Source organism: Oenanthe melanoleuca, chromosome 21 (genome assembly GCF_029582105.1).
Source record: "Oenanthe melanoleuca isolate GR-GAL-2019-014 chromosome 21, OMel1.0, whole genome shotgun sequence".
In the NCBI taxonomy this organism is placed as follows: domain Eukaryota; kingdom Metazoa; phylum Chordata; class Aves; order Passeriformes; family Muscicapidae; genus Oenanthe; species Oenanthe melanoleuca.
In genome coordinates, this window is record NC_079354.1 from 7172006 (window position 1) to 7199131 (window position 27126).

The following is a 27126-nucleotide window of genomic DNA, read 5'->3' on the forward strand; positions in this document are numbered from 1 at the left end:
AGTTCCAGATGCTCTCTGTGTGTGTGTGTGTGTGGGTGTGTGTGTGTGTGAAGGTGCAGTTCCAGTTCCAGATGCTCTGTGTGTGTGTGTGTGTGTGTGTGTGTAGGTGCAGTTCCAGTTCCACATGCTGTGTGTGTGTGAAGGTGCAGTTCCAGTTCCAGATGCTCTGTGTGTGTGTGTGTGTGTGTAGGTGCAGTTCCAGTTCCACATGCTGTGTGTGTGTGTGTGTGTGTGAAGGTGCAGTTCCCGTTCCAGATGCTGTGTGTGTGTGTGTGCAGGTGCAGTTTCCGTTCCAGATGCTCTGTGTGTGTGTGTGCAGGTGCAGTTCCAGTTCCAGATGCTCTTTGTCTGTGTGTGTGTGTGTGTGTGGGTGTGTGTGAAGGTGTAGTTCCAGTTCTACATGCTGTGTGTGTGTCTGTGTGTGTGAAGGTGCAGTTCCACTTCCAGATGCTCTGTGTGTGTGTGTGAAGGTGCAGTTCCAATTCCAGATGCTCTTTGTCTGTGTGTGTGTGTGTGTGAAGGTGCAGTTCCAGTTCCAGATGCTCTTTGTGTGTGTGAAGGTGCAGTTCCAGTTCCAGATGCTCTGTGTGTGTGTGTGTGTCTGTGTGTGTGTGTGAAGGTGCAGTTCCAGTCCCAGATGCTCTGTGTGTGTGTGTGCATGTGTGTGTGCAGTTCCAGTTCCACATGCTGTGTGTGTGTGTGTGTAGGTACAGTTCCAGATGCTGTGTGTGTGTGTGTGTGTGTGTGAAGGTGCAGTTCCAGTTCCAGATGCTCTGTGTGTGTGTGTGAAGGTGCAGTTCCAGTTCCAGATGCTGTGTGTGTGTGTGTGCAGGTGCAGTTCCCGTTCCAGATGCTGTGTGTCTGTGTGTGTGTGAAGGTGCAGTTCCAGTTCCAGATGCTCTGTGTGTGTGTCTGTGTGTGTCTGTGTGTGTGTGTGTGTGTGTGTGAAGTTCCACATGCTGTGTGTGTGTGAAGGTGCAGTTCCAGTTCCAGATGCTCTCTGTGTGTGTGTGTGTGTGTGTAGGTACAGTTCAGGATGCTCTGTGTGTGTGTGTGTGTGAAGGTGCAGTTCCAGTTCCACATGCTGTGTGTGTGTGTGTGAAGGTGCAGTTCCAGTCCCAGATGCTGTATGTGTGTGTGTGTGAAGGTGCAGTTCCAGTTCCAGATGCTCTGTGTGTGTGTGTGTGTGTGTGTGTGCAGTTGCAGTTCCAGTTCCAGATGCTCTGTGTGTGTGTGTGTGAAGGTGCAGTTCCAGTTCCAGATGCTCTTTGTCTGTGTGTGTCTGTGTGTGTGTGTGTGTGTGTGTGTGTGTGTGCAGGTACAGCTCAAGTTCCACATGCTCTGTGTGTGTGTGTGTGAAGGTGCAGTTCCAGATGCTCTCTGTGAGTGTGTGTGTGTGGGTGTGGGTGTGTGTGTGTGAAGGTGCAGTTCCAGTTCCACATGCTGTGTGTGTGTGTGTGTGTATGTGTGCAGGTGCAGTTCCACTTTCAGATGCTCTGTGTGTGTGTGTAGGTACAGTTTAGTCCCAGATTCTATGTGTGTGTGTGTGCAGGTGCAGTTCCAGTTCGTGCTGCTCACAGACACGCTGTACTCGCCGCTGCCGCCGGAGCTGCTGCCGCTGCCTGAGCCAGACAAGAGCCGCGAGCGCCGGCCCTTCCCCCGCACTGTGGTGGCCGTGGAGGTGCAGGACCTCAAGAATGGAGCAACACATTACTGGTCCTTGGAAAAACTCAAGTATGTGAATAGCATTAGAGAGCAAAATAAAATTCCCTGTGTCCAAGGAACTTCACTCAAAAATTTTCTCCCTTGCTATTCCTCATCAGTTTGTTTTTTGCCAACAAAATTTTCCCCAGAAAGTATTGAGAGAATTAGTTAGGCACCAAACTTAGGGTACAGCCTCGTCTGTCCTTAGGTGTAGCTTGGTGCAGGTGAAGCCAGTGAGGTGAACACCTGACCTTGTGTTCTGTGTTTACTCCCTGTGTCCTGAGCCCTTTCCCGGTGCTGTCTCCGCAGGCAGAGGCTGGAGCTGATGCGGGAGATGTACGACCGGGCGGGGGACGTGGCCTCCGGCAGCCAGGAGGAGCCCGAGGGCTCCATGACGGGCAGTGACCCCTTCTACGACCGCTTCCACTGGTTCAAGCTCGTGGGCAGGTATGGGCAGCACCTCCCTACTGCTGCAGCTGCAGCTCTGCCTGCACGGGAGCGTGGAGTCAGCCTCTGTGTCAGCCGGGTCTTGTCTGTAAGGGATTTGGATAGACTTCAATGATGGTTAAAAGTAGAAAGTGCTCTTTAGAATGTTGTCAGTTCAGGTGTCTAGTAGTAGAATCTGCCTTTAGTAATTATTAATTATTTTAAAATAATATAACCAGCTAACTTCTATCTAAAGTCTCTGGAGCAGAGCTGTGAGAATACGAAGAACGCTGGAAAAGTGGCCCAGAGTCTCTGCTGTGTGTGGTTCAAATAGTTTGTCATACCCTAGGGAAGTGTCTGATGGGATTCTTTAACATTTTCTGCTGTTGGCTGCAGCTTTACAATATTTTTATTCGCAGAACTGATGTGTTGAAATAAGAAATGTAGCTCTGTGAAATGGATGTCCTCTCAAGATCTGTATGCTCAGCCACGTTTCTATTTCTTTTTCATTTGCTTCCTGCTCTGTTCGAGGTCACTCTTTTCCCTGAGTTTGTTGGCAGCCCCTCGCTGTTCCATTGCAGTGCAGGCGGTTTGGAGGTGCTGCTGGTTGCTGAGGGGTGTCTGTGCTGGTGCAGCAGGGCTGTTGAAGGTGTGTGTGCTGACCCTGTTAATCGGTGTCGTTCGCTGATGTGCAGCTCCCCCATATTCCATGGCTGCGTCAACGAGCGCCTGGCCGATCGCACGCCCTCCCCCACTTTCTCCACGGCTGACTCCGACATCACTGAGCTGGCAGATGAGCAGCAGGATGAGATGGAGGACTTTGATGATGAGGCCTTTGTGGATGACACTGGCTCCGACGTTGGCACTGAGGAGGGATCTGACCTCTTCAATGATGGGCGCGACCCGTTTTACGACCGATCCCCCTGGTTCATTTTAGTGGGAAGGTTGGTGAGGTTACTCTGAGAATGGCCTAAAGGGACCAGCTCTTGCTGCAGGCTGCAATGGCTTTGCCTTTGCTACACAGATGGTCAGTCTAGCCAAAATGTCCATGTCCATAAATTGGAATTGCCAGAGAACGAGCATAGCTCAACATTAAGTTTTAAATTCCTGTGTCTGGGGCCATGAAGACCTAAGCAGTAATTGAGAAAATAACCTTAGATGTGACAGTGTGGGTAAATCTATCTCGAGATCACTGTCGTAGCTTGGAGAGAACGGGGGTTTGTGTACAGTATTTAAACTTTTACAGAATTCCCTATTTAGCTGTTGCAGGGTCACTAAGATGGAATTGTAGTGTGTTATTTTCCTCTATGGAAGAGAATCTGACTATGGTGGGAAGTCTTTCAGTCCAAACCCAGAAATCCGTTTTTTTAAAAAGCAGGTTTAGCATCCTCTGCATACGAAAAGATGGCATGAGGAGGAAGAAGAGTGGTTCTTTCTGGGGGAGGAAGAGTGTTCTCTGAGATGATTTGGTTTCTCAGATTATGCTTGATTCTCTCTAGCCAGTATTATATAGTGAAAAGTTGTCACCATTGAAATTCACTGGCACTTTCCAAGTGTTTGGCACTTTCCCCAGGCACTAAGCTTGAATTCCTGAAACAAGTTTGTTTGATATGTTTTAGAATATTATTGAGCTCCCCAGGACAGAAAGAATCAGGGCATTATCAGTCCTCAGTCTGTGGTGTATACCCTTAAGGACAGCAAGTTACATTAAAGAAATGTAGTTCTTTGCACTGTTTCTCCAGTGACAGTCTTGCCAGCACATGTTTGTCATTACAAGAAACAGAAAAGTTTTTATTTAGTGGCTTGGCTTCTCTCTCTGCTGCTTCCCACTCCCCCAGTGATGCTTTTGTGTTTCCTTGCTTACCCTGTAAGCCAACATCCTCATTAAGGTGCTTGCCACAGGCATGGTACAAAGAAAAGGCTCCATGGCCAGCAGGAGGGAGGAACAAAGGAAAAGGGACCAGAGCTTGGCTTTATTCTTCTCTGTGAGTGTAAGCAGGAAAGACTTCAGGGTCAGGGTGGGGGGAGCTTTATGCAGTTTCCTCAAATGCAGGACACTTGTTTGCATAGTTTATGAAAATGAGAGACTGAGTTTGCTGGTCTTTATCAAGCTTTGAGTTCAGTGTAGTGTGTTTGTCTAACCTCAGGCTTTGTCTGTAATGAAACTTGGATCTTCCCTGATCCAGTTTTTGAAACAAAAATTTCTAAAGTTGCAAGGAATTGTGTTAGTGCTCTGTGATCTCAGAATCTGTGGCCTTACATGCAATGCCTGGTACCACATTTGACAAAATCTGATGATCTGCTTCAGGTGGGGAGGCAGTTTGGGAGAGCCTCTGTGCTGCCCTGGGCTGGCTGGCAGCTCCTTTGAGCCCAGGCTGCTCAATGTGCCCCTGGAGCCTGGGAAAGAGCTGAGCTGTTCATGCTCACTCAGGAAGCAGAGCACAAGCTGAGCAAACAGAGTGTGATGAAAACACTTGTGTTTCCTGGCAGTTCCACAGCCTGCTTCCCACTGTTCTCTGGGAGCTCTGATCTCTGTATGGATGGACAGGGGAAGTTGCAGCTCTCTGGGCACTGCTGGTGCTGTGAGCTGTGTGTGCAGAGCTGGGCAGTGAATCTGAGTTCCTGCAGGGAGGCTGGAGAGCCCAGTGCCTCTGGTCACCTGTTGGTTCTGTTGTTTCTATTCCTGTTCCTTGAGCCCATTCTGTCAGCAGAGGCTGTTAGACTGCCCAGCACCACTGTGTGGGAGCATTTTGAGTCCTCTGTGTCTTCCAGTGGGAGAATTCTGGTTCTGAACAGTGACTCACAAGCACCAGGGTTGTGTCCATCTACCTAGGTGTTGTCTTCAGCACAAGGTGGTGTTCAGTTTGTAACAAAACCAGAATTGCTCATCACTCCCAACGCTGTACTGGTTGATATGCTGTAGAATGTGAAGGACAAATAAAACAGTATTTAGTGTTTTTGGGGGGTTGTCAGCAGTAACAAATACAGGTCATGAAGGAGAGGAGGAGGAGGAATGGATGATGTAGTTATCCAATTCCCTGGCCATCACAGTTCTTTTCTTTCCTCTCTCTGTGCTATGACTGTCTTTTATTTGTAACTCTTAAAGAAAAGCAAAAGGAGCTGGTCCCTTTAGCCATCTCTTCTGGCATGCTGGGTTTCTTCAAGGCTGATTCTATTTAATGGTGTGACATATCAAGCATTTGCTTTGTTCTTAAGGGAGGTGGGAGAGGACTATGGAATATTTTGTTTAAATCCTAATGTGTTTATTTTCAAAATATCTGCAATCATTCTGAGTTCTGTTGGTTTTGTTTTGGTTTTTTAAAAACCTGTGTTTGTTAAATTTAATTTCTAGTTTTGTTGTGAGTATGCCATTTTACCTCACCAATCTTTCTGCTAATCCAGTTCCCCTCTTTCAGTCTGCTGGGCTAAGTGCAGGGGGTCACTTAGGGGCTCTTTGGGGAATGGGAGTTCTCACGGATGTGGGAAGAGGAGGAGGAGAACCTAAATATCTCATCCACTCCTAACTTGGCACTGTCTCATGAGGAAGGAGCTGGAATGGCCCTGGCATCAGCAGAGCTGAAGAACCCAGCTCTGTTCTGGTGCAGCACATGTGCAGTTGCTCTCCACTCTACAGAAGGGATGCAGCATTTTCATCAGCAAACAGGAAGCTTAAAACTTTTTGGCATTATGTGCTTTTCTTTCTCTAATCTAAAATGATTCCAGTGGACAAGTTGACTGGATGGAAGCAGTTCGAGGAAGAAGAGAAATACATTTTTTCCTTGGGATAGTCACATTGTAGTGGCTAATCTTTGGCTGTCACATGCTGAGCAGCACCTGCAGAACTTTTGTCCTGCAAATAAACATTTATTTTTATTTTTCATGCAGGTGATGCTTTCACTTTCCATTAGTTTGGTTTTGAGGTGCCTGACTCTTGCAGTTAGTGAAACTCCTACTGTGCACATCAATGCAGGGCTCTGGCTTCTGTTCTGTTAGGAAATGTTGAAAAGTGCTTTTCAAATTGGGTGTGTTTTTTCTGTTGACTTCAGAGCTCCATTCCTGATCCAGTCTAAGTGAACCATTCCAGTTTCAGGGGCTGTTTTCTTGTGTGGTTGGATGCTGGTTTCTCAGATGAGCATCACCTGAAATTCCAAAGCAAAAAATGACAATGTTAGAGGGAAAAAAGAAAATTTAACTTCTCATTTTGTTATTTGAAATTTAGTCTCTTCTCCCTTCCCCTGCTTAATCAGTGCTTACCTCACTTTGAAGCAGACTGAAAAGGAATTAAATCCTAATCTTAAGTGAAGTGTTATGTTGCAGTTGGTTTTGTTGTTGTATAGTTTTCTTCATTTTTTTGTTTTGCTACTTTATAGCTGTATTAATCATTCTCTTCTCTATTGCATTTTGTCACCACTTTTTTTTAGTAGCATTGTTTTTGTGTCCTTGGTTCGTGACTGACACTTGTTTGACTTCCTTCCTTGACTTTGTCATTTCAAAAGAATTCATTCATTCTTGGAAGGGGCTCGTGAACCCAAGGAGCAACACTTCCCTTTTGTCATGCAGGACTTTCCCTAGGAATGTTAAAAAGAACAGTTATAAATTATAGGAATTAACTATAGATAATACTAAAGACTAATAAAAAGAACTGTAAGGAGGAAATTAATTAAATTTCTGTTGTTTAGTATAACTTATTAAAATTGCATAATTAGTCACTTTAAATTTAATGACTTGTAAAACTATTGGTTAAAGTTCTGTGCATCTCAGTACTCTCCTGAGCTCTGACACAGCTCCTTTAATAAATGGAACCTTCCGTATTTTCCCCTCATTGAGAGCTGTTCTTTAGCTGACTTGTTGAGCTTCTCAATATTTAATGTTTTGCTCAAGCTAATCCCACTGAATTGTGATGCTTTAAAAACTGCAATTCACTGCAGAAACATAAAATAACTTATTAACTTTATTACTTTTAATTAAATTAAACCTAATGAGTTTTAATTAAAATATGTACAATTAAATTGGTTCCTTACTGCTCGGAACCAGACCCTGCTTTTATAAAACGTAGAAGTTAAGGCATGGCAGGATTGTCTCCTATGGGGCCTAAGTGCTGCTTTTCCTTTTGCAAACTGTAATTTTTGAGTGGTTGCTCTAGAGTAGTGCTAAGTCATGTCTTACTTGTCGTGTTTTTTTTTTTTCAAATAAATAAATAAAATGCTCCTAAGGAGGCTGGCCTGTGAAGACTGACAGTCTTCCACTATCTGCACAATCAGTGAATCTTCCAAGAAACCTTAGTGATGACTTATGGTTTATTGTGGGTTTCTGATTATTCTGCACACAGTGTTATCAAAGCAATATAGAAGAGAGAAAACATTCAGTCTGTCTGTTTTTAAAAGAGTGGTTTTATATGTTCAGTAAAAAACTGAGGCAGTGTGAACACATTGGATCAATTCCTTTTTAATTTATCTTTTCCAAGTACCTCATTCTTTATCATCAGTATCATTCTTTATAATCAATAGTTCCCTGATAGATTCTGTCAGCTTGCTAACAGCTCCATTCACAAGTGCAGAGCATCTCTAATTCCCTTCCATCCAGCCATTCCCTCTCCTGTGTCTGGAACTCATTCTGTGAGCCCTGGGGCCCTGCAGGCTCTGGCTGAGAGCCTTGGCTGGCTGCCCTGGGCTTGGCCAGAGCTTTGTGGGGATGGACTTGAGACGTCCTGATGGAGCCAGGAGCTCCTGTGTGGGCAGGATGGAGCCAGGATGGAGCCAGGAGCTCCTGCAGGTGCAGGAGATGCAGTGCCTGAGATCTGAGCGTCCCAGGACTGAGCAGAGCTGCACTGGGCTTTGGAACATGGTTCTAATGCTGCCTGTGTTTCTCTCTGTCCCCAGAGCGTTCGTGTACCTGAGCAACCTGCTGTACCCAGTGCCCCTGATCCATAGGGTGGCCGTGGTCAGCGAGAAGGGCGAGGTGCGCGGCTTCCTGCGCGTGGCGGTTCAGGCCATAGCAGGTGAGACGGCCTGACCCAAAGCACCTAACCAGTCACCAAACTCAACCAAACCAACCTAACCAATCACCAAACTCAACCAAAGCAGCCTAACCAATCACTATACTCAACCAAACCAGCCTAACCAGTCACCAAACTCAACCAAAGCAGCCTAACCAATCACCTTACTCAACCAAACCAGCCTAACCAGTCACCAAACTCAACCAAACCAGCCTAACCAATCAAACCTAGCTCAACCAAACCAGCTTAACCAATCACCAAACTCAACCAAACCAGCCTAACCAATCAAACCAATCAACCAAACTCAACTAAACCAGCCTAACCAATCACCAAACTCAACCAAACCATCCTAACCAGTCAACCAAACTCAACCAAACCAGCCTAACCAATCAAACCAAGCTCAACCAAACCAGCCAAACCAAACTAAACCGACCAGCCAAATCCAACTAAACCCAACCAGTCAAACCAAACTAAACCAAACCAGCCAAACCAACCAGCCAAACCAAACTAAACCAAACCAACCAAACCAAACTAAACCCAACCAGCCAAACCAAAATAAATCCAGCCAACCAAACCAAACTAAACCAACCAACCAACCAAACCAAACTAAACCAAACCAGCCAAACCAAACCATCCTCCTCATGCTCTAACCTCAGTAACCTTTGTGGTGATCTCTGTTGTTATGGAAATGATGTCATTCATTGCTTCACCCTATGGGCTGAGCATGAATAAATCTTGAAATAATGCTACTCATCAAAAGACTTTAAAATTATGATGATGTTGACCACTGAAGGTTATACCTGGCAACTAATGTAACACTGCTTTTTAGGACAGTGGAGGATTTAACTACTGTCAGTAAGTCTGAAAACTAAAACTAAAGCAAAGCTTGTTCTTCCTGGCACCCAGTGTAAACAGTGGAGAAGGATGCCTGGTTTGATGGTTTTGGTGACCTGCATTAAAGTTAAATGTACGAAGTTTTAGCTGTGCTCAAACTATCCCTTTAAATACTGCTCAGAAATGTGCACTGGGGTCTGGGGAGAGCATGGCACAAGTTCCTGAACTTACAGGTTTCAGCACAGTATAAACAGAAATCAGCAGCTGTTTCCCCCTTCATTGCCTCACGAAAAATGTGGAGACTTAGAAGCTGCTGTAGCTCAGTGTTTAATCCCCAGGAATTCTTAGAACAGAAGTGTAGGTGTGTGGGTGCTCAGGGCCTCCCCCAGTGCTGGGCTGCCATTGAGTGTGTGTCAGAGGTAACTGCAGGTTATGCTCAGTCGCTGATATTTCAGACTTGCTCAGAGTGAGCTGGGCTGCTTTCAGGGCCATGCTTTATCCCTGCTGCTGGGAGCACAGATCCTGCCCATCATTTCCTTTTCCAGCAGTGGCCAACTGCCAGCAGTTCTTGCTTTTTTAGGTAGGTAACCTTGGGAGCTTCACTCTCCCTGGGAACATAAAATGAAACTCAGACTCTGAAAATGTGTAAGAATCACTCTGGCAGGGATTAAAACAGGTGAATTAAAATCTGGTTTAATGTTTACAAAAGTCTGGTTTGGTTTGGTCTCCTTAGCATTGACTGAATATTTCCAAATAAATATTTATCCATCCAAATGAGCTGAACACACCATGGCTAATAGAACTTGAACTGGGGCCATCGCTTGGAAAGGGGCCATGGCATTATTTGATCCCTAAGCAAAGCCTTGGAGCCTATTCTGAATCTCGGTATTTCTCCTGTGAGTATGCATTTACTGTGACAAACCCCTGGCACTTAACCAGGCCCTGTAGTCATTGCTCTCTGGGAAGAGAAGGAGGTGAAATGAGCAGATTAGATGGACAGATCCAGCTTTCAGACTTCCTGCATGTCCTGGTGGAGCTTTGCTAGTGTTCCTGCTGAGTTCATGGCTACAGAATTTCAGATGTTAGTTTACCTCAGTACAATAATCAGAAGTAAATAAATAATAAAAATCAGTACTAAAGTTGGTTTGCATTCAAAATTCTCTAAAGTAAGGTATTTTCAGAATGAAACTTCAGAGCTTGTCTTATTTTCCCACACCTGAGTTCCCAAGGGATAGGTTTCTGGCATGATCTTTTCCAGCACTTACTCCAACTTGTAACTGGATGACTCTTCTGCTTTCTGTTTTGGTTTCCGTTATAATGAGAATTTCCATTTGAAAGGGTCTCCCTTTTCCTCCCCATCATTTATTTACCTATCTTCTTTTTCCCCTGTGTTTTTTTTAGCTGATGAAGAAGCCCCAGATTATGGATCTGGTATTCGACAGTCTGGGACAGCTAAAATTTCATTTGACAATGAGTATTTTGATAAGGTAAGAATTCCTAAGTTGAGTTAGGTATCTTTGACTGTAGTAGCTTGTGCTTCTAAATAAAGAACACTGTTGAAGGGGAAGAAGGGGATGGCAAACCCAGAAAGTGCAGGAGTCTTTTACAAGCCACTATATTTAATTTTTCAGAATGATTTCTCTTCGGTTGCAATGACTCGGTCTGGACTGTCACTGGAGGAGTTAAGAATTGTGGAAGGGCAAGGACAGAATTCAGAGGTTACCACTCCTCCAGAGGAGATCAACAGAATGAATGAGCTGGGTAAGCAAGAAATGTGTGGTAGTTTTGAGAACTTGTGGGAAATTTGTGACACTTTCAGTCAGTCATAGAAGGGAATTCTGAGTGTCTTTCAAGCGTATCATGGTTAGGGAGAGGTGTTACCAGTGGGTTGAACATGAGAGATCCTGGATTTATTCATTTAAAGAACTGTGCTGAAAAACTTCCCAGGTATTTGGATCTTTTGGTTATCAGCAAATTATTTGTGTTTAAAAGAAAAAGAAAAGTGTGATGGGACGATACTACCTCCAGAAAAGCTGTTTTAAGAAAGGAGAAAAAAACTTCAAAAATTATTTCATGTGGAATTTTTTTTTTCCCTAAGATTTGAAGTCAGCCACTTTGGATGGAAAGATGACTATGGAGGGATTCACTGAGGAGATTGGTGATCACCTGAAGCTGGGCAGTGTGTTTACCTTCCGTGTGACAGTGCTCCAGGCCAGTGGCATCCTGCCCGAATACGCAGATATTTTCTGCCAGTTCAAGTAAGAATTTCTCCTTACTTGCATTAGGCAATTAATGGTTTGATGGAGTGGAGCTTGGAGAACTTTTCAGATGGGTGGAGGTGTTGTACAGCAGAGAAAAACACCTTGTCACTTACTGGAGCTCCTGATCCCCACTTTCTCTTTAGCAGGTGTTAAGGAATAAAGTTTTGCAGAAAGGAATTAGGAATCAAAGTGGACTCATAAATTACTAGTTTATAGATACCTTAAGGTTTTAAGCTTTTAATGTGAAAAATTCAATACTGGATTGTACACACACCCATTTGAGTGAAAGCTGCATGACCCTGGAGGAAATTAGTACTTCTCAAGTGAAAGTGGTCTTAGGCTTGGGATATTGAAGAAGAGAATATGAAAGAATAATAAAGACATAAAACAAGTACAGGAATTGTGGTCCCACAAGACTATGGGATTCCCAGCTTTAGGCCATCACTCAGCTGCTTCTAAAGTTCCAGCAAAACATACTTCTTTTAGGGTTTTAGGATTTCCTTTCAGAGTTGAATTCAGAGCACAACAGTCTTCATTAAACCATTCTGTGGTGGCTTATTTTTGGTTGATTTTTTTTTTTTAAGCTTTTTACACCGACATGATGAAGCTTTCTCCACAGAACCTCTCAAAAACAATGGCAGAGGGACTCCCCTTGGGTTTTACCATGTTCAGAATGTAAGTAAAGCTTTTCATGAGCAGTACCTTCCTCTGTCAGCACTAGGAGTTGTGTGTGTCCTTCAAGGCAAGCAGAATGATTAAAAGTAGACAGTACTAGGAGTGATCAGGTAAATGATATAATCCCCATCACAAAACAAAACACAGAATGATTCTTTGTGGTGAATTCTTTGTGGCCATTGAATTCTGTGTTTCCTTTCCAGGTGAAAACAGTCTAGAATTCAGGAAATAAAATATATGTGTGAATAGTAGTGCTCATGATCTCAGATGAACTGGATGTATCTATTTTTATGAACTGTGTAGTGCTGATACCGAGGCTTTAATTTTCTCCTTTATTGGAGAGTAGAATTAGTGCCTAAACCAAGAGGGAATGCAGTTGCATTTACTATGAGTGATCCTAAGTGATATGAAAAATACAGACTTCTAAAAGAGATTTCCTTTTTTGAATGTCTCATTTTCTTTCCTCACTTTTGCAATAGATTGCTGTGGAAGTGACAGAATCATTTGTGGAGTACATCAAAGCAAAGCCTATTGTCTTTGAAGTCTTTGGACATTATCAGCAGCATCCTCTCCACCTGCAGGGACAGGATCTCAACAGGTATTGGTCACTAGCCTGGCACAAAGGCACTTGGGGATCATGCTCGGGTTTGCAGTTTTCTGTACTCCTGAATTGTCACCACAGCCTCACAAGCAGAGCTGCTGATGGAGGTGAAGGTGCTGCAGAGGCCTTTTTGCCCAGTGTAGTGACTGCTGGCATTGTTCTGCTCTCTCAAACATGGAAAGCTGTTCTACCAGTCCACCCTACAAACACCCTGGTGACTGGAGCATTGCACTGGGAATATTGGGAATTCTGGGAAAAGCTCAGCAGTGCTCCTGAGATTGGTTCAGTTACAATAGAAACAGCACAGGTTAGTCTGAGAAGTGTGCTGAGCCCCCTTCTTTTCCTGACAGGGGATATTCACCTGTGTTCATAGAACTCTGAGGATGATTTTAGAGTCAGTAATAGGTGTGTGTATACAAAAGTGCATGTGTGTGCATTTGTAGATATTTCTTACATTTAACTGCCTCTGTATTGATAACTCTTCATTTCTCTGTAGCCCTCCACAGCCTTCTCGAAGATTCTTCCCTCCCCCTATGCCACTGTCCAAGCCAGGTGAGAACAGCTCTGATTCTCTACATCTCAGGTGTGCTACTGAAATGGAGCTTGTAGGGTATTCCTGAGTATCCAGGGCATGAGAAATGTAAATGGAGTGAGTGGTACAAGGGGCATTGAATGTCTCTGGCTCTCTGCCCGCTTCACATGTATTATTTTTATTTCTTCTCAACCTCCTCTGCAGGAAGTGCTGCTTGGTTCATTAGGGGGTAGAATTCCATTCTTGACCATATTCCATGAGGTCTGGCTGTGGCTCTTGCTGTGCTGACTGAGCACTTACTGACTGGGAATCTGCTTATTCATTAATTGCTTCATCTTTTTGCTCTCTCATGTTCTCATTTAGTCAGTAAGTCTTATTGAAATGATCCTTGGTTTTCTTTGCTTAATTGGAATAATGCATGCTGAACTCTTGTGTGATTTTTTGTTCCTATTTCACCTTTAATTTCCTCCTTCTCCTTCTTTCTCTCACCTGCATATTTCCACCATCCTTTTTTGTGTGTGTTCCATTGCCTCTGCAGACCATGAAAGGAAAATTGAGTTGATTAGGTACCTTATGTCTGGCTATGTAAACGTGCATGTGCTGAACACGCTGTCCGAGCATGCCAACGTGCTGGCCTCCTCTGCTGTGGCTGCTTTCCAGGATGGAGCTGACCAGCTGCCACCTTTTCTCTTTCTGCCTGTTCCCAGTTGTCAGAGTGAGCGGGCTCCTAAACGAGATGGTTAGTAGCCAAACCTGGTCTGTGGTAGATGTAGAAGTAGCTCCAGAATGTGCTTCAAAATTCCTTTTTCCTTCATCATGTAGTAGTGTTAGGAGTAGAACTGCCATGGTTGTGGTCATGGAAGGGAGATGCTGTGCTTAAATTTGGGGCTCTTTTGGAGAGAGCATAGAGAGACTCCCAGTGTGCTGGGAGTCACAGATCTTTGTGTGTCACTGCATCTGTTCCCTGAAACTTCCAGGACCTCTGATTTTTTTCTGTGTTCTGCACAGAGTTTTGTGATACTGGGCTGAGAGATGCATATGAAAACACAGGCAGGTATAGAGGAAACATTCTGCTGTGTTTTGTATAGGTTTCCTTTTCACTCATATTCCTTTTCTGCCACTAACAGTGCTGTTCCTCACTTCCATTTGTATTCTGTTCTGTTTAACTCAAAAAAAAAAAAGGCATTCTGATGAATAATTTTACCAGAGCAAGTCTGTGAGAACATCTAGAACCAAGCTTTCATGTTTAGTTAAATCTGTCGTTCTGTTGTTTTTCTCTTCTGATGCTTTTGAGTCGCTCTGCTTTGCAATAAACTTGAGTGACTTGTGTGTTTGTTGTTCCCTGGCTGTAGTGAGTTCATGTGCAGCTGCATGAGGAGATTGGGTGTAAGAGAGTTACTACCCTAAGTTATTTCTAGAATTTAAGCTGTCTCATTATTTTTTTTTTAACATGATTTATCCCTACATTTGTATGAAAGGAATTAGAGGGGATCTGGCTGGTTATACTCAGTAATGCCAAGAGATAAGGAGCCCAGAAAAATACTTTGGCAGGATTAGGGCTCTGGGATAAGTCTTGTTCTGCCTTTTTACAAGTACAATGCCTTTAACAAATGGTGCAGAAGTCTGGCAGTTGATAACATGAGGAAGTGGAGACTGAAGTTTTATGTTCTATTTTTTTCCTCTTGTGTGGAGAAGGTGAAATGTATTTTGTGGGTGAGTAATGCTGCGGATGAACAGACATCACCAATTCTAAATCACAAGCTGTTAAGCCATAAAGCAACTGATGCACATTTGAGGAAACTTCTTCTCTGTGGATCTTCAGGGACTGTGTATTTTTCCAGGCTCTTTGGATGCACTTTTGCTCCATTATTTAACCTCAAAAATTTTTTCTATTCTGGTAACCTAGATTTGAAAAACAACACTTGGAGAAATACTGATTGCTGTAAGCAATGCCATTTTCATGGTAAAAACTGTGGTGTGCTTATGTGCATAGAATATGTAAGACCTCTGAAATGGCACGTTCCTGTGAGCCCTGAGCAAGCTTTACTTGTTCAGTCTTTGCAAACCACTCTTTTTTTCTTCTTTCTTTCTTTTTTCTCTTTAAGTGCCAGCTACGAAGCTGAACACTATGAGCAAGCCCAGTTTAGGCCAGAGTGTGAGCAAATATGACCTCCTGGTGTGGTTTGAGATCAGTGAACTGGAGCCAACAGGGGAGTAAGTCTTGCATTAATATTGTGTGTTTCAAGAGCTGCGGGTTGATGTTTAGCAATCACAATGGTGGGTACCTGGCTGGTTTGTAGTGATGGGGTGTCCAATCTGCTGGCAGTAGTTGTCCCCATTGGAAAGGACCAAAGTGATAGATAAACGGATAGATGGATGCATAGATAGATAGATAGGATTATACTGAGAAGTGAGTTCCTCAGTTCTCCATTAGTACTGAGGTGCAGTGGATGGTACTTCCACATTTCACTGATCCTGTGATGCCAGAAAGAGCCTGCTTGGAGAGTAGAAAAACACACCCATGTCTTCAGCTGTACCAGGAGAGGAAACTGCTGGCAGCAGATGGTGCTGTAGATCTTTGCTGCCTGCTGATTGCCTGTCTCACTCAGGTACATCCCTGCCATCGTGGATCACACTGGGGGCCTGCCCTGCCAGGGCACCTTCCTGCTGCACCAGGTATGAGCAGAGCTGTGAGCAGCATGAGTCATCTCTGCAGGAGGGAGGGGATGCTGCTGCCTGGGGTTTGCATCTCCTGTCCCACAGCTGTGCAGTGGCAGTCAGAGTCTCCCAGTCTGTGCTTGTCTCTTGCCTTTGGGCTAGGAGGAGATTACTTGGCCCCAGGATATTGCTGTTCCTGTTGCTTGTCAGTGGGCATCCCACTCCTGAAAGATGAAAGCCTTTTAAAAAGCAGGAACCTTTGGGACCAGATTGGTGCCTTCAGTGTGTCCAGCATCTCTAAGGACACAGAAGCATCTTGTGGACTCAACTTCCATTTGCTCTCTCTCACTGCCTGTGTTATGACACACAATCTATGAAATGACCCTATCTCAGTGCATCTTAAATGCCACCTATAATTCTTAATAATATTTCGTCTCTAGCTAGATTATAAAGTTAATCCTAGTTAAATGTGGTTTATAGGTTTAAAGTATATTTTTCCTACTCTGTCTTTGTGAAGTGAGGAGGGGAAAACATTTAATTTCTTTTACATATGAGAATATAACATCCCCTTGGAGTGAGTTTTAGGGCCCTGAAACAAAGAGGTGCTTGTTCAGTTACAGACTAGTTTAAATGATATGAATTACTCCACTTTTGCAGTATAAGTGCAAAATAGACAATGTGTGTGTGTGTGTGAACACTGAGCAGTTTTGTGTCTGAACTCTGCAGGGAATCCAGCGCAGAATCACAGTGACCATCATCCATGAGAAGGGCAGTGAGCTGCACTGGAAAGATGTGCGAGAGCTGGTGGTTGGTGAGTAAACGTTTTTGCATCTTGCTCTCTAAGGAAGAAAAACTATTGCTGCTGTAGTCCGAAATGGTATTTGGGAAAACAAATTCCTTTGGTGTTGCAGTTTGAATTTTAATTGATTCCTCCCCCTCCTCCCCTTTTCAGGGCGTATAAGAAATAAAGCAGAGGTGGATGAAGCTGCTGTGGATGCCATTCTGTCTTTGAATATTATCTCTGCAAAATACCTGAAGTCCTCTCACAGCTCCAACAGGTAAGTGAATGAAGTGAGCACTCCAGCAGGAATCTGAAATTTTTTTGACCTCTGATGCATTGGCAGGATGTTTGGGAAGCTAGGAATATGGCTAATTGTGGAATGTGGAATTCCACAGGCACAGAACACACAGGTAGAGAACAAACATCACTGTAAATTCTCACTAATGTGGAAATCTGTTGATCCACGTGACGGGTTTGCCAACAATGCATCTGAATTACTTTCCACGTGTATGGACCATACAGGGTGGATGGAAAGGAACAGCTTAAGGAGTCCTCAGAATTTGACCCAAAACTTTCAAATTGACATCAAGGTTTGATACTAGAATAGAGCATTGAAGTACAAGGACAGTTTTGGGAGGTACATTTATAGATGTGTACTTACTGTTCTTGGGGCGAGCATGTGACAGTTTAAGCCAGAGCCATGCTTTGTAAATTCAACTTCATAATTTGTGGATTTATACAGATGTGTGACGAGTTGAGTCCAGTTCCAGACCCCTGCAGTGAGGCAGCAGCAGGGCCCCTTCTGAGTGGTTTGTGGCTCTGTGTGTCCCTCATTGCTGTCACGCTCAGACTCTGCATTGTTCTGCTGCAGAGCAGAACCAAGTGCAGCCAGGCAGAGGCAGAGGGGGGCATGGGCACAGCCTCTCCCTGCTCTGCCAGCAGAGTCACTTGGCTGCTCCCTGGCTCTGTTCAGCTGGTGCAGAACAGGAATATCCCTGGAATGAGGCTCTGAGTGGTTGTTTCCAGAGGGGAGGAAGGTTTGAGTCCATCTCTGCTGCACCTGCTGAAATCTGGAGGTGGGATCCTTCCAAGCACTGGAATTCTTCCTTCTCTATTAGAGGCCTGGACTTTGAAACACCTGTGGCATTAAAGTGGATTTGGGATGCTGCTGCTGCCCACAGGATGCCTCTCTGCCACCTGGTGTCTGTAAAGGCAGGCAGGGACAGGGTTCGCATTATTACCTTCCTCTGAGAAGTGTTTGAATTAATGGATTGATATAACTGGGAGGAGGGAGACTGTTGCTGGTTTCCTGTCTGATATTATTGGATTTGCAGTTGGAAAGCCCTGTGCTTTCTGTTCTGTTTCAATCAATTCCTCTATGTCTCTGTAGTTTTCTGTAAGGGGAAGGATGAGGGTGATGAAGCTCTTGGCCATCTCATCCCAAAATGCCAAGGTTTCTGTTGTGGGAGGAGTGCAGGTCAGCATGGTGGAATGGGATTGAGGCCCTGGTGAGGAATATCTTGTGTTTGCCCATTGTCTGCAGACGTGTTTGCTGCTTTCTGTGGGATTTTTTCACTTTGTTTTGTTTTTGAAGTCCACTTGTTCTGTTCCTCTCAGCTGTTGCTTTTCTGTTCTGCTTTTGGCTGCACTAACTGAAGCTCTTTCTATGTTTTTACAGGCTCTTTCTTGATAAGGATATGCCTAGGTATTTTCTGTTTGCTTCCTTTGTACATAAAGATTCTTGAGAATAGAATGCTTTATGTCCCATTTATATTGCTGCCACTTCCCTCAGCTTTTACTGAATTCTGTTAGCACACATCTTAGCTCTTCCAGAAGTAGTCTTCTTCTTCCTCCTCCTCCTCCTCCTCCTCCTGCTCCTCCTCCTCTGTGTCAGAGGGTTATTCAGGTACAGTTCACTGGGGGGACTTGTGACGGTGAACTTTCCTTCACATGTAAGAGTAGGAGAATTGCCTTCATGCAGTCTTTCTGATTCTCTTTATATGCTGTCAAATACAGACCTTTTTTGTAGTCCTTGCTATTTTCTTCCTTGTTCTGTATCAAAGAACTAAATTTGGAATTTCTCACTGTCTCTGACTCTGTAATGCTGCTTGTTTGAAGGATCAAGCCAAGGACTGAATTATGAGGTTACTTGAATTGCTCTGATCAAATAGCAGTGGCTGCCATGTGACTGCTATTCAGCCTCTGTTCTGGGCTGGATTTGCATATGAAATTTAACCCTGTGGTTGCCACTCCTTAGTTTACCAGCTGGCAGAGGAGCCAGAGCTGCAGTAGCTGCCCAGGCTGGATTCCAGTCTCACCTTCCCAGTGGGATCCCAGCCCTAGTGGCTGCACAGTCTGGGGCACTTTGCTTTCTGTGCTCTGCCTCTGGAGAAGACAAGACAGAGTCTTCAGTGTTCCTCATTCACCACCTTTCATTAATGCCAGATCCACTTCAGAATCAGTTTCAGCAGCACATTTAACCTGTCTCTCCTGTATTCTATGCTTTGTGTGTTGTGTGCTCCCTTCTCCTCTGTGTGCTGTTGGCTGTGCTGAGTTTGCTCCCTTCTGCTTTTTGTGTCCCTCTAGAACTATTGCAGCAAGTTCTGGTTTGGACAGGCAAAACTGTGTATTTACCTTCCTGGCTAGAAAAGACCCACTAAAATAACTGCCCTCAAAGCTGTGCTTGGCTTCCCCTTGATGTTTGTCCAAACATCATTTTACTCAAGGGGTGGTAGTATTTCTGCACTGAGAAGCATTCACACTTGAATTCTCTCTCCATGAGGAGAAATCTTGGTAAATGGTGCAGAGCTGATGCTGGGGCTGTGTACAGTAGTTTTTCCATCAGACAGGTTTTACTACTTTCTCTTCCACCCTGAGAGTAGATTTGGAATTTGCTAGAAATTGAAGAAATTGCTTGCTGTCATAACTAAGTCATGGTGAGAGTTTAAAATGTAAAGACTCAGCACAGATGTGTAAAGATTTAGAAGACAATTGTGCTCTTTGCCTAATCTAACTCAAATGAGGATTATTACTTTACAGTGCTTCACAGTGTTTTTAAAGTTACCAATTACTTGGCCTTTAGATTATGTTTCTCTTATTTTTAATAGAAGCAAGATACTTAGAAGTAGTTTCCTAAATATGGTTCTTCAAACACAACCAGTATCTAGCAGTGTTCTCACTTGACTGCAGCTCATGGTGCCTTTATGCATTAGCTTGGAATTGTGTAATTGGTGTCAGAGGAAGGGGATTCTTGGGAGCTCTGTTTGAGATTGAACTCTTTGTTTCTGACATGTCTGCTCTTTCATGTTTCTTTTTGTTTTGCTTTGTATTTTCTTATTTCTTCTACCCCCATCCTGCTGTTTGTCCTTTGTCTTTAGTTTCATGTTCTATTTTTCTGATTTAATACAGGGAATGAGTACAGAAACTCTTCAGATATATAACTTATTTGAAAAAAAATACATACATGAAGCACATTCTTGCTCTTAGTATCACATCATTTGGACTTAAAATGGGATAAAAAATAGCAAGATGATTTGGGAGGGAAATGATACAGAGGTAATGAGGAATGCATAGCTTGTGTTTCTGTTAGCAATGTGGAAAGGTGTGCTGAGCTCCTGAATGGGGCCATGGGTCTCCTTACCAAAGGGACCTTCCTGCAATCAGCCACTGCCTGTGAGAGAGGACAGAGGTCATTTCCCCAGGCCCCTGCTGGGGAGGGGAGAGTGTAATGATGCCTTTAGATGTGGTGATTTGGCTGTGCTGTGCGTGATGCTGTCTCTCACTTTTTACTTGAACCTTCTGGGTTGCTGGGGCAGACCTGTGGGAGTTTTCAGATCCTCTCTTTCCTTGTCCCACACTGAAGAAACATCTTACAGAATTCCTAAAACATGGGGTAGAATGAGTGTTGCTTATAAATAAGAATCTTCCCCTGCACTTTTAAGATCCAGCTGGGCTGAATTGCACCTGGAGTATTAAAAACGAATTTTCTCTGTTTAAAAACAACTATTTAGTGCTGACTTCCCTGTAGTGCTATGAAAGCTTTTGTTTTCTGCATTCCCTCTTTTCTCTTCTAGATCAGTGTTCTCCATAAGAGGCTGTGGTCCTTATGCCACATGTTTGAGGTAGAAATTAATGATCTTGGAAATAAAGAGAAGGTTTTTGCTTCAAGTGTTTGTTATCCACGTTACTGGATGGTGTCAGGGAAGAGATGCTTTACACTGAGTGATGAGAGTGCTGCAGAGGAACTTTTACTATTGACCTCCTGCTGTACTTTCTTCCAGGACTTTCTACCGGTTCGAGGCAGTTTGGGACAGTTCCTTGCACAACTCCCTCCTCCTCAATCGAGTGACACCCTATGGGGAGAAGATATACATGACCCTTTCTGCCTACCTGGAGGTGAGACAGCAGTGCCTTCTTGCTGGTTGGGAGGTGTCTGAGACAGGACACAGAGTGTACCCAAGAGAAATACCCAAGAGTGTACCCAAGATTCAAAAGTAATTTGAATCCTGAAGACAGTAAGAGTAATCATTCATTTCCTGAGAACAGGATGGGAAAAATATACTCACAGTTAACATCTTGATATCAAGGTATTACTGCCTTGCAACACAACAGATACTGGTGGTCTTACCTGTTTGTCCCTTGTTTTATCTATCTTTTATATCTGAAAATCCACTGGAATCAGTGAACATTGCTGTGTGAGTGCTGGTGTTACAAACAGTGGCTTAGCTCTTGGCTTTGTGTGCAGGACACTGTTGTTTTGTGTAGTAAAATCATTTCACGCATGAGATGCATCAAGAAATTTGGCAGTTCTCTTTCACACATATGAAAACCCTTCCTTCACCAAAGCCCCAAACAAGAACAGATTCCAAAAGCTGTCCCACTGAGGGCAGCAGTGTCACCTGGCCCAGTTGGCTGCAGCCACTCATTCCCTGCTGGTTTCTCTCAGCTGGACCACTGCATCCAGCCTGCTGTGATCACCAAGGACGTGTGCATGGTGTTCTACTCGCGGGACGCCCGGATCTCCCCGCCGCGCTCGCTGCGCAGCCTCTTCGGCAGCGGCTACTGCAGATCCCCGGACTCGTGAGTCACTCCTGCTGCTGCTCAGGGCTGCTGCCACTAGTGCTGCTTTCTCTTAGACATCTAGTTTAGTTTACTGCTTTTTTTTCCTTCAAACTCTACCTAGTCACAGGTTCTCCAGTCTGGTTTTGAATGTTCTTTCTTGCATTTCTTTCAGTGAAACTCTGATGGCTTCTCTCTTTACTGACCTCTTTTCGAGACTGACAGAGTTGGGAAGAGGGATCCATTTTTCAAGCTTGCACATGGATGACCTTGATCCTGACCTGGAATTTACTGCAGCAGAGTGGGGAGGGAACATGGGGGAAATGCCATTTTTGGGGATCTTGCAGTCTGTTCTGGCTGTTTTGCACAAGAGTAGAATTGAGATCTAGTTCTAACTAACAACTATACTTAAGAGTCTGCTTTGGGAACCACTGAGCTAAAGCTGAAGCACTTTATTTCTGAAGATAATAAATAGTGTGTTTTTTTTCTTCTGCTTTCCTATGATCAGCAATCGAGTAACTGGGATCTATGAACTGAGTTTATGCAAAATGGCAGACACAGGAAGCCCAGGTGAGCAGTGACTGGGTGTTGCAGTGATGATTATGAAATACTGCAGAAAATTTCTCAGGCAGAATGGAGTAAACATTTCTGTCCTGATTAGAAGCAGTTCCTGTGTTTCATAGGAGCACTGGAACGTTGCTGTTCCATTAAATACTTACTCAGGCTTTTACTGTAGACTCAGGTCTGTGTTCACCATTGGTGAGCAAGGATTCACTGAAAACTTGATGTTTTCTGACATGGGTAACTCAGGACACTGGGCACAGGTACCCAAGTCTTAGGGGCAAAATCCATGGCTCATAACTCCCAGTTGAGTCTGGGTTTTGCAGCAGTGCAGCTTTTTGTTGTAGTTTGAAGATGTTGCTGATTTCTGATGCCAACTTCACCACTTGGAAGGAATGTAGTTCATGTTGTATCTGTGTATTTTTATTAGAAGATGTAGAAACTGAACTGCTTGTGTTGAATTAGATTGAACAGGAGTTTGCATTATATCTTGGTCAATAGAAAATATCTGAAAGAAGTAAAAACAACTGGACTAAATCAAATATCTTTGATTGTGTGTTTGCAGGTAATGAAATCCTTGTGTTGTGTATTTCCAGCCAAATAGCAGAAGTGCTGGTTCTTTGCAAATTGCTGATTGTCTCTTAGTGACACCCCTCTGGCTATGGTTTTTACACATCTCATGTTGTTTTTTACTGCTCAGGAATGCAGAGGAGGAGGAGGAAAGTCCTGGATACTTCTGTGGCATATGTGAGGGGAGAAGAGAACCTGGCAGGTTGGAGGCCCAGGGGTGACAGCCTTATTCTAGAGCATCAGTGGGAACTGGAGAAACTGGAGCTGCTGCATGAGGTGAGTAAAGAGATCAAAGTCAAGATTTAAATAAATTCTCCTGGCACAGAATATACAAGGTGTGCTGAGTAGAGTCTTCAGCTCAGAATCTCAGTGTATTCAACAAAGGGAAATTGAATTTCCAGTGCCACTGTAAACTCCCCTCCCTGGGAAAAGTTACTGGTATGAATAGTAAAGGATTCTTTAGAATTAAGTGTCTGTGAAATTGGCACCTTCCTGGAGCAGACGATTCAGATTTCTTTCCTTTCTAGGTGGAAAAAACCCGACACTTTCTTCTGCTTCGTGAGAAGCTTGGTGACAGCATTCCCAAGTCCTTGAGTGACTCACTGTCTCCCAGCCTGAGCAGTGGCACCCTGAGCACCTCCACCAGCATCTCCTCTCAGATTTCCAGCACCACCTTTGAGAGCGCGGTGACGCCCAGCGAGAGCAGCGGCTACGACTCGGCCGACATCGAGAGCCTGGTGGACAGGGAGAAGGAACTGGCCACCAAGGTATGGCAGGGGCACCCATCCTGCTGGAAATGGGGCCAGAGGGGATTACAGGTCAGTCAGGAATTCTCAGATAGCTGATGAATACCCAGTACTGTGAAGAGTTTCATTTTCACTTCTTGCTTAGTGAAATGAGTCCCTCTCACCGGCCACTGCTGCTGGAGGTTTGGGCCATGGCTGTATCCATTCCCCTGTGTTAGTGGTTCTATAAAAACTTCTGAATTTTACCAAGTGAATTGATTATTCCCCTCTTCCCTGATTTTTCATAGCAACTTAGAATTTGTTTTGTCTTCCATGAGCTGCCAATTCTTCTGCTCAAATTTCTCTGAAAATCTAAATATAAAATTCTCTGTGTCTCATTTGTTTCCCCTCACCCCTCCCCCCTTTAGTGTCTGCAGCTTCTTACTCATACCTTCAATCGGGAATTCAACCAGGTGTACAACAGCATCAGTGATTGTAAGGTAAATATTTCATGTGGTATTTAATGGAAATACGCTATTTGTAGTACAATAGCAGCATGTTTGTGGGATGTGGCATTTGCTGATACTATGAAAATATAAACCACTTTATATTAATTTATTATTTTTTTATTTCAGTCCATTGGAAGCATTTGGCTATTCAGTATCAGGTTCCAAAGGCTATGGCAGGAATTGGAAATGGTGTGGGCTTGGACTGTAGTACAGTTCCCAGTTTTTCAGCAGACTCTTACTGTCTTTCCCTGCATGCACTCTCCCTATGTAAAAGGAGAAATCAACTCCTAAGAATTCTACCTGAAGGCAAAGGGAACACCAAGTTTCAAACTGGAAGATGTTTTATCCACTGAGGAAGTCAGAGTGTGAATAATGGGGAGTGTGACATTGGCAGTAATGAGCTGTGTGTGCAGAAGTGCTGCTGTGTTCCTGCCCCAGATGGGTTTGTGGTGGTTTGTGGGAAGATTTGCCACTGAGCAGGGGAGCAGCTGATGAAAAAGCCTTTCTGTTATCTGGGCCTTCCCTGCTGAAGGCATTTTCAGCCAGGAGTGACATCAGCTGCAGCCCAGTGCTGAGCTCTCTCCCTGTTGTGTCCCTGCAGCTCTCGGATATTTCTCCCATCGGGCGGGACCCGTCTGTGTCCAGTTTCAGCAGTGCCACCCTCACCCCGTCCTCCACCTGCCCTTCTCTGGTGGATTCCAGGTGCAATTCAGTTGATCAGAAGTAAGTGTAAGCCATGAAAGGGAAAACATCACTTTTCAGTGCTTCACAGATCTCTTTCCTGTTTTCTGACTTCTTTTTCCTCTTTTCTTCCTTTTCCCTACTTTCAGATATTTCTCTGTACAGCTCCCTTGCCTTACTTCTCCAGTTTCTCTGCACAATTATTTTTCCCCATTTTGTTCTTTACCCCTTTGTTGGGGGAACAGTCAGATGCTTGTCATTCCAGTGACCAATGCATCTGCAGTGTGTAGAGTCCGCAAGTTTTTTCAGAGGTCTGTTGAAAAGCTCTACTAATAACAGCCCAGAATAAACCAGTTTGGCCATTAATCTCCATTTATCTTTCTCAGCTGTATCCATACAAGATATTTTAGGTGAAATTGGGAATAGCTATGTAGTGAAAGACATAATTTGTACCTTCTCAGTTCAACATCCCTGAGGGAGGAGTGCTGAGGAAGTAGAACATTTTACATCAAACTAGCAGGAAGTATTTCTGCGTTGTGACTGTGTTTAGAAGGAGAAACAAGTTAGAAGTAGTGGGGAAACAACTTCCTAGCAGTTATTATAAGTTTTATTCCACATATATCAAGGGAAAATGCAATTTAATATTCTACAAAAGGATCCCAATGTCCTACAATAAATGTAGGCTGTAGGATGGAACCTCAAGCTGGCCTGTAGATGCAGTTTAACTTCCATTGTCACATTTGGTTGCTTTGTTGTGATTTACTTTTTTTTCTCTACTTTTTTTAAAGGACACCAGAAGCGAATTCTCGTGCCTCCAGTCCCTGTCATGAGGTAGAACAGTTCCAGATAATTCCTGCAGTAGAAACTTCCTACCTTGCCAGAGCTGGAAAGAACGAGTTCCTAAACCTGGTTCCTGACATTGAGGAAATCAGACCAGGGTGAGTTTCTTTATTTATTTGTCATGGCTTCCCAAGAGCCATCCCAAGAGCTCTCTGAGATTGTTGGTTCTGTGCCCCATTTGAAGAAGGAAAATGAGCAGGTGATAGCAGAGTTGCAGAGTCCTCTCTGATGGATTGGGGAAGATTATGTTGATATTTGATCTTTGCAGAGTTTGTTCCTTGCATCTGCTTAATGAACAGGACTTCCAGATGTTTGCTGTCATCAAACCATGGCTGAAGCTGGTTCACTGAAGCAGAGATCTGTGGGGACCTTCTTCCCTTCAGCCTCTTGCATAGTTGTTGAAAACATAATTCAGCTTGTTTTAGAAGAACTTTTTCAGAATACTGTTGCAGACAAAACATATTAAGGACCATGTGTCTTGCATAGTGTTTTGCAGTTAATAGGGATACTCAGGGGAAATCTATTTCTATTTTGATGTGAATTTGTTTTTTCCAGCTCTGTGGTGTCAAAGAAAGGATATCTCCACTTCAAGGAGCCACTCTCCAGCTCCTGGGCCAAGCACTTTGTGGTGGTTCGCCGTCCCTATGTTTTTATTTACAACAGTGACAAAGATCCTGTAGAAAGAGGAATCATAAACTTATCCACAGCTCAGGTGGAATACAGTGAGGATCAGCAGGCAATGGTGAAGGTCAGTCTGAGAGTTGTTGTTTATTTATCCATACAGCAAGAACTTTACAAGTAGCAGTGCATCTGTACCACTGTGTGTGACATCTCTGGATCTGAGTAATGGAGATATTGAGGATCCTGCCCACAAAGTTCCCAGTTTGTTTGAGTTCCTTATGGTTTTGGACACAGTTGTACCAGAGAGTGACCCTGACTGCTGTCACACATCAGATCAGCTTTTAGGAGTATGTGTTGCTACCATCACCACCCTTCATGTTGGGTTTTTGCAGTTTCCTTTGTATGGTTTTTTTTGGGCTTGTGTATTTTGTTAAAAAAACAAAACCCCACAAAACAACACATACAAACATCCTGCAAGGAGTCAAATGAACTCTACTGGTCCATCCCAGCAACTCTTAAAGCCCACACTCAGCAGTTAAGACTCTGTTTTGTAGAAGGTAATGACTAATAATGTCCTGGCAGTGTCCAGTGAAACATAAATGAAAGAGGGATGTGAGAAGCAGATTCTCTCAGAGCGGAAATGTGCATCAGCCTCTGTGCTTGTAGACTTTGTATTTTAAGCTGTCCTTCCTGTTGCAGACACCCAACACGTTCGGGGTGTGCACAAAGCACCGTGGGGTCCTGCTGCAGGCCATCAATGACAAGGACATGAACGACTGGCTCTACGCCTTCAACCCGCTCCTGGCCGGCACCATTCGGTAAGGGCAGCTCTCTGCAGCCAGGGCTGCTCACACACTTCAGTCTTCTTCTGAGGAACTGGACAGCATGTGGGAACTGGAGGAGGGAGGAGAATAGGCAGAACCCTCTCCAGACAGTCAGAAAACAAGCCAGGCCTGTATTTCAGGAGCTGCAGGGGCTGTTGTTTTGCCTTGTGATGTTCTGAGCAGCCGTGTGCAGTTTGGGCATGTGTGGGATGCTACATTTGTGGACAACAGGATGGTTTCCTTGTATTGCCATTTGACAAATTTATAAAG

At 44.1% G+C, this 27126-nt stretch overlaps 1 protein-coding gene across 5 annotated transcripts in view; it reads left to right on the forward strand.

Annotated features, from left to right (window-relative positions):
• Positions 1-27126, forward strand: part of KIF1B (kinesin family member 1B) — a 96818-nt gene that overhangs the window by 64891 nt on the left and 4801 nt on the right. For 3 of the 5 annotated variants that reach the window (XM_056508205.1, XM_056508203.1, XM_056508204.1), the window contains 24 exons: positions 1553-1734; positions 2014-2151; positions 2826-3074; positions 8010-8128; positions 10361-10446; positions 10591-10720; positions 11058-11217; positions 11805-11895; positions 12375-12493; positions 12993-13048; positions 15134-15242; positions 15638-15704; positions 16413-16497; positions 16639-16744; positions 20748-20862; positions 21413-21546; positions 22034-22095; positions 22787-22932; positions 23184-23423; positions 23810-23881; positions 24492-24613; positions 25360-25509; positions 25967-26159; positions 26732-26850. In XM_056508205.1, coding sequence (XP_056364180.1) covers positions 1553-1734; positions 2014-2151; positions 2826-3074; positions 8010-8128; positions 10361-10446; positions 10591-10720; positions 11058-11217; positions 11805-11895; positions 12375-12493; positions 12993-13048; positions 15134-15242; positions 15638-15704; positions 16413-16497; positions 16639-16744; positions 20748-20862; positions 21413-21546; positions 22034-22095; positions 22787-22932; positions 23184-23423; positions 23810-23881; positions 24492-24613; positions 25360-25509; positions 25967-26159; positions 26732-26850 — 3050 coding nt within the window. The remainder of the gene's footprint in view (positions 1-1552; positions 1735-2013; positions 2152-2825; positions 3075-8009; positions 8129-10360; positions 10447-10590; positions 10721-11057; positions 11218-11804; positions 11896-12374; positions 12494-12992; positions 13049-15133; positions 15243-15637; positions 15705-16412; positions 16498-16638; positions 16745-20747; positions 20863-21412; positions 21547-22033; positions 22096-22786; positions 22933-23183; positions 23424-23809; positions 23882-24491; positions 24614-25359; positions 25510-25966; positions 26160-26731; positions 26851-27126) is intronic. The other 2 variants (XM_056508207.1, XM_056508206.1) reach the window with 1 other exon arrangement.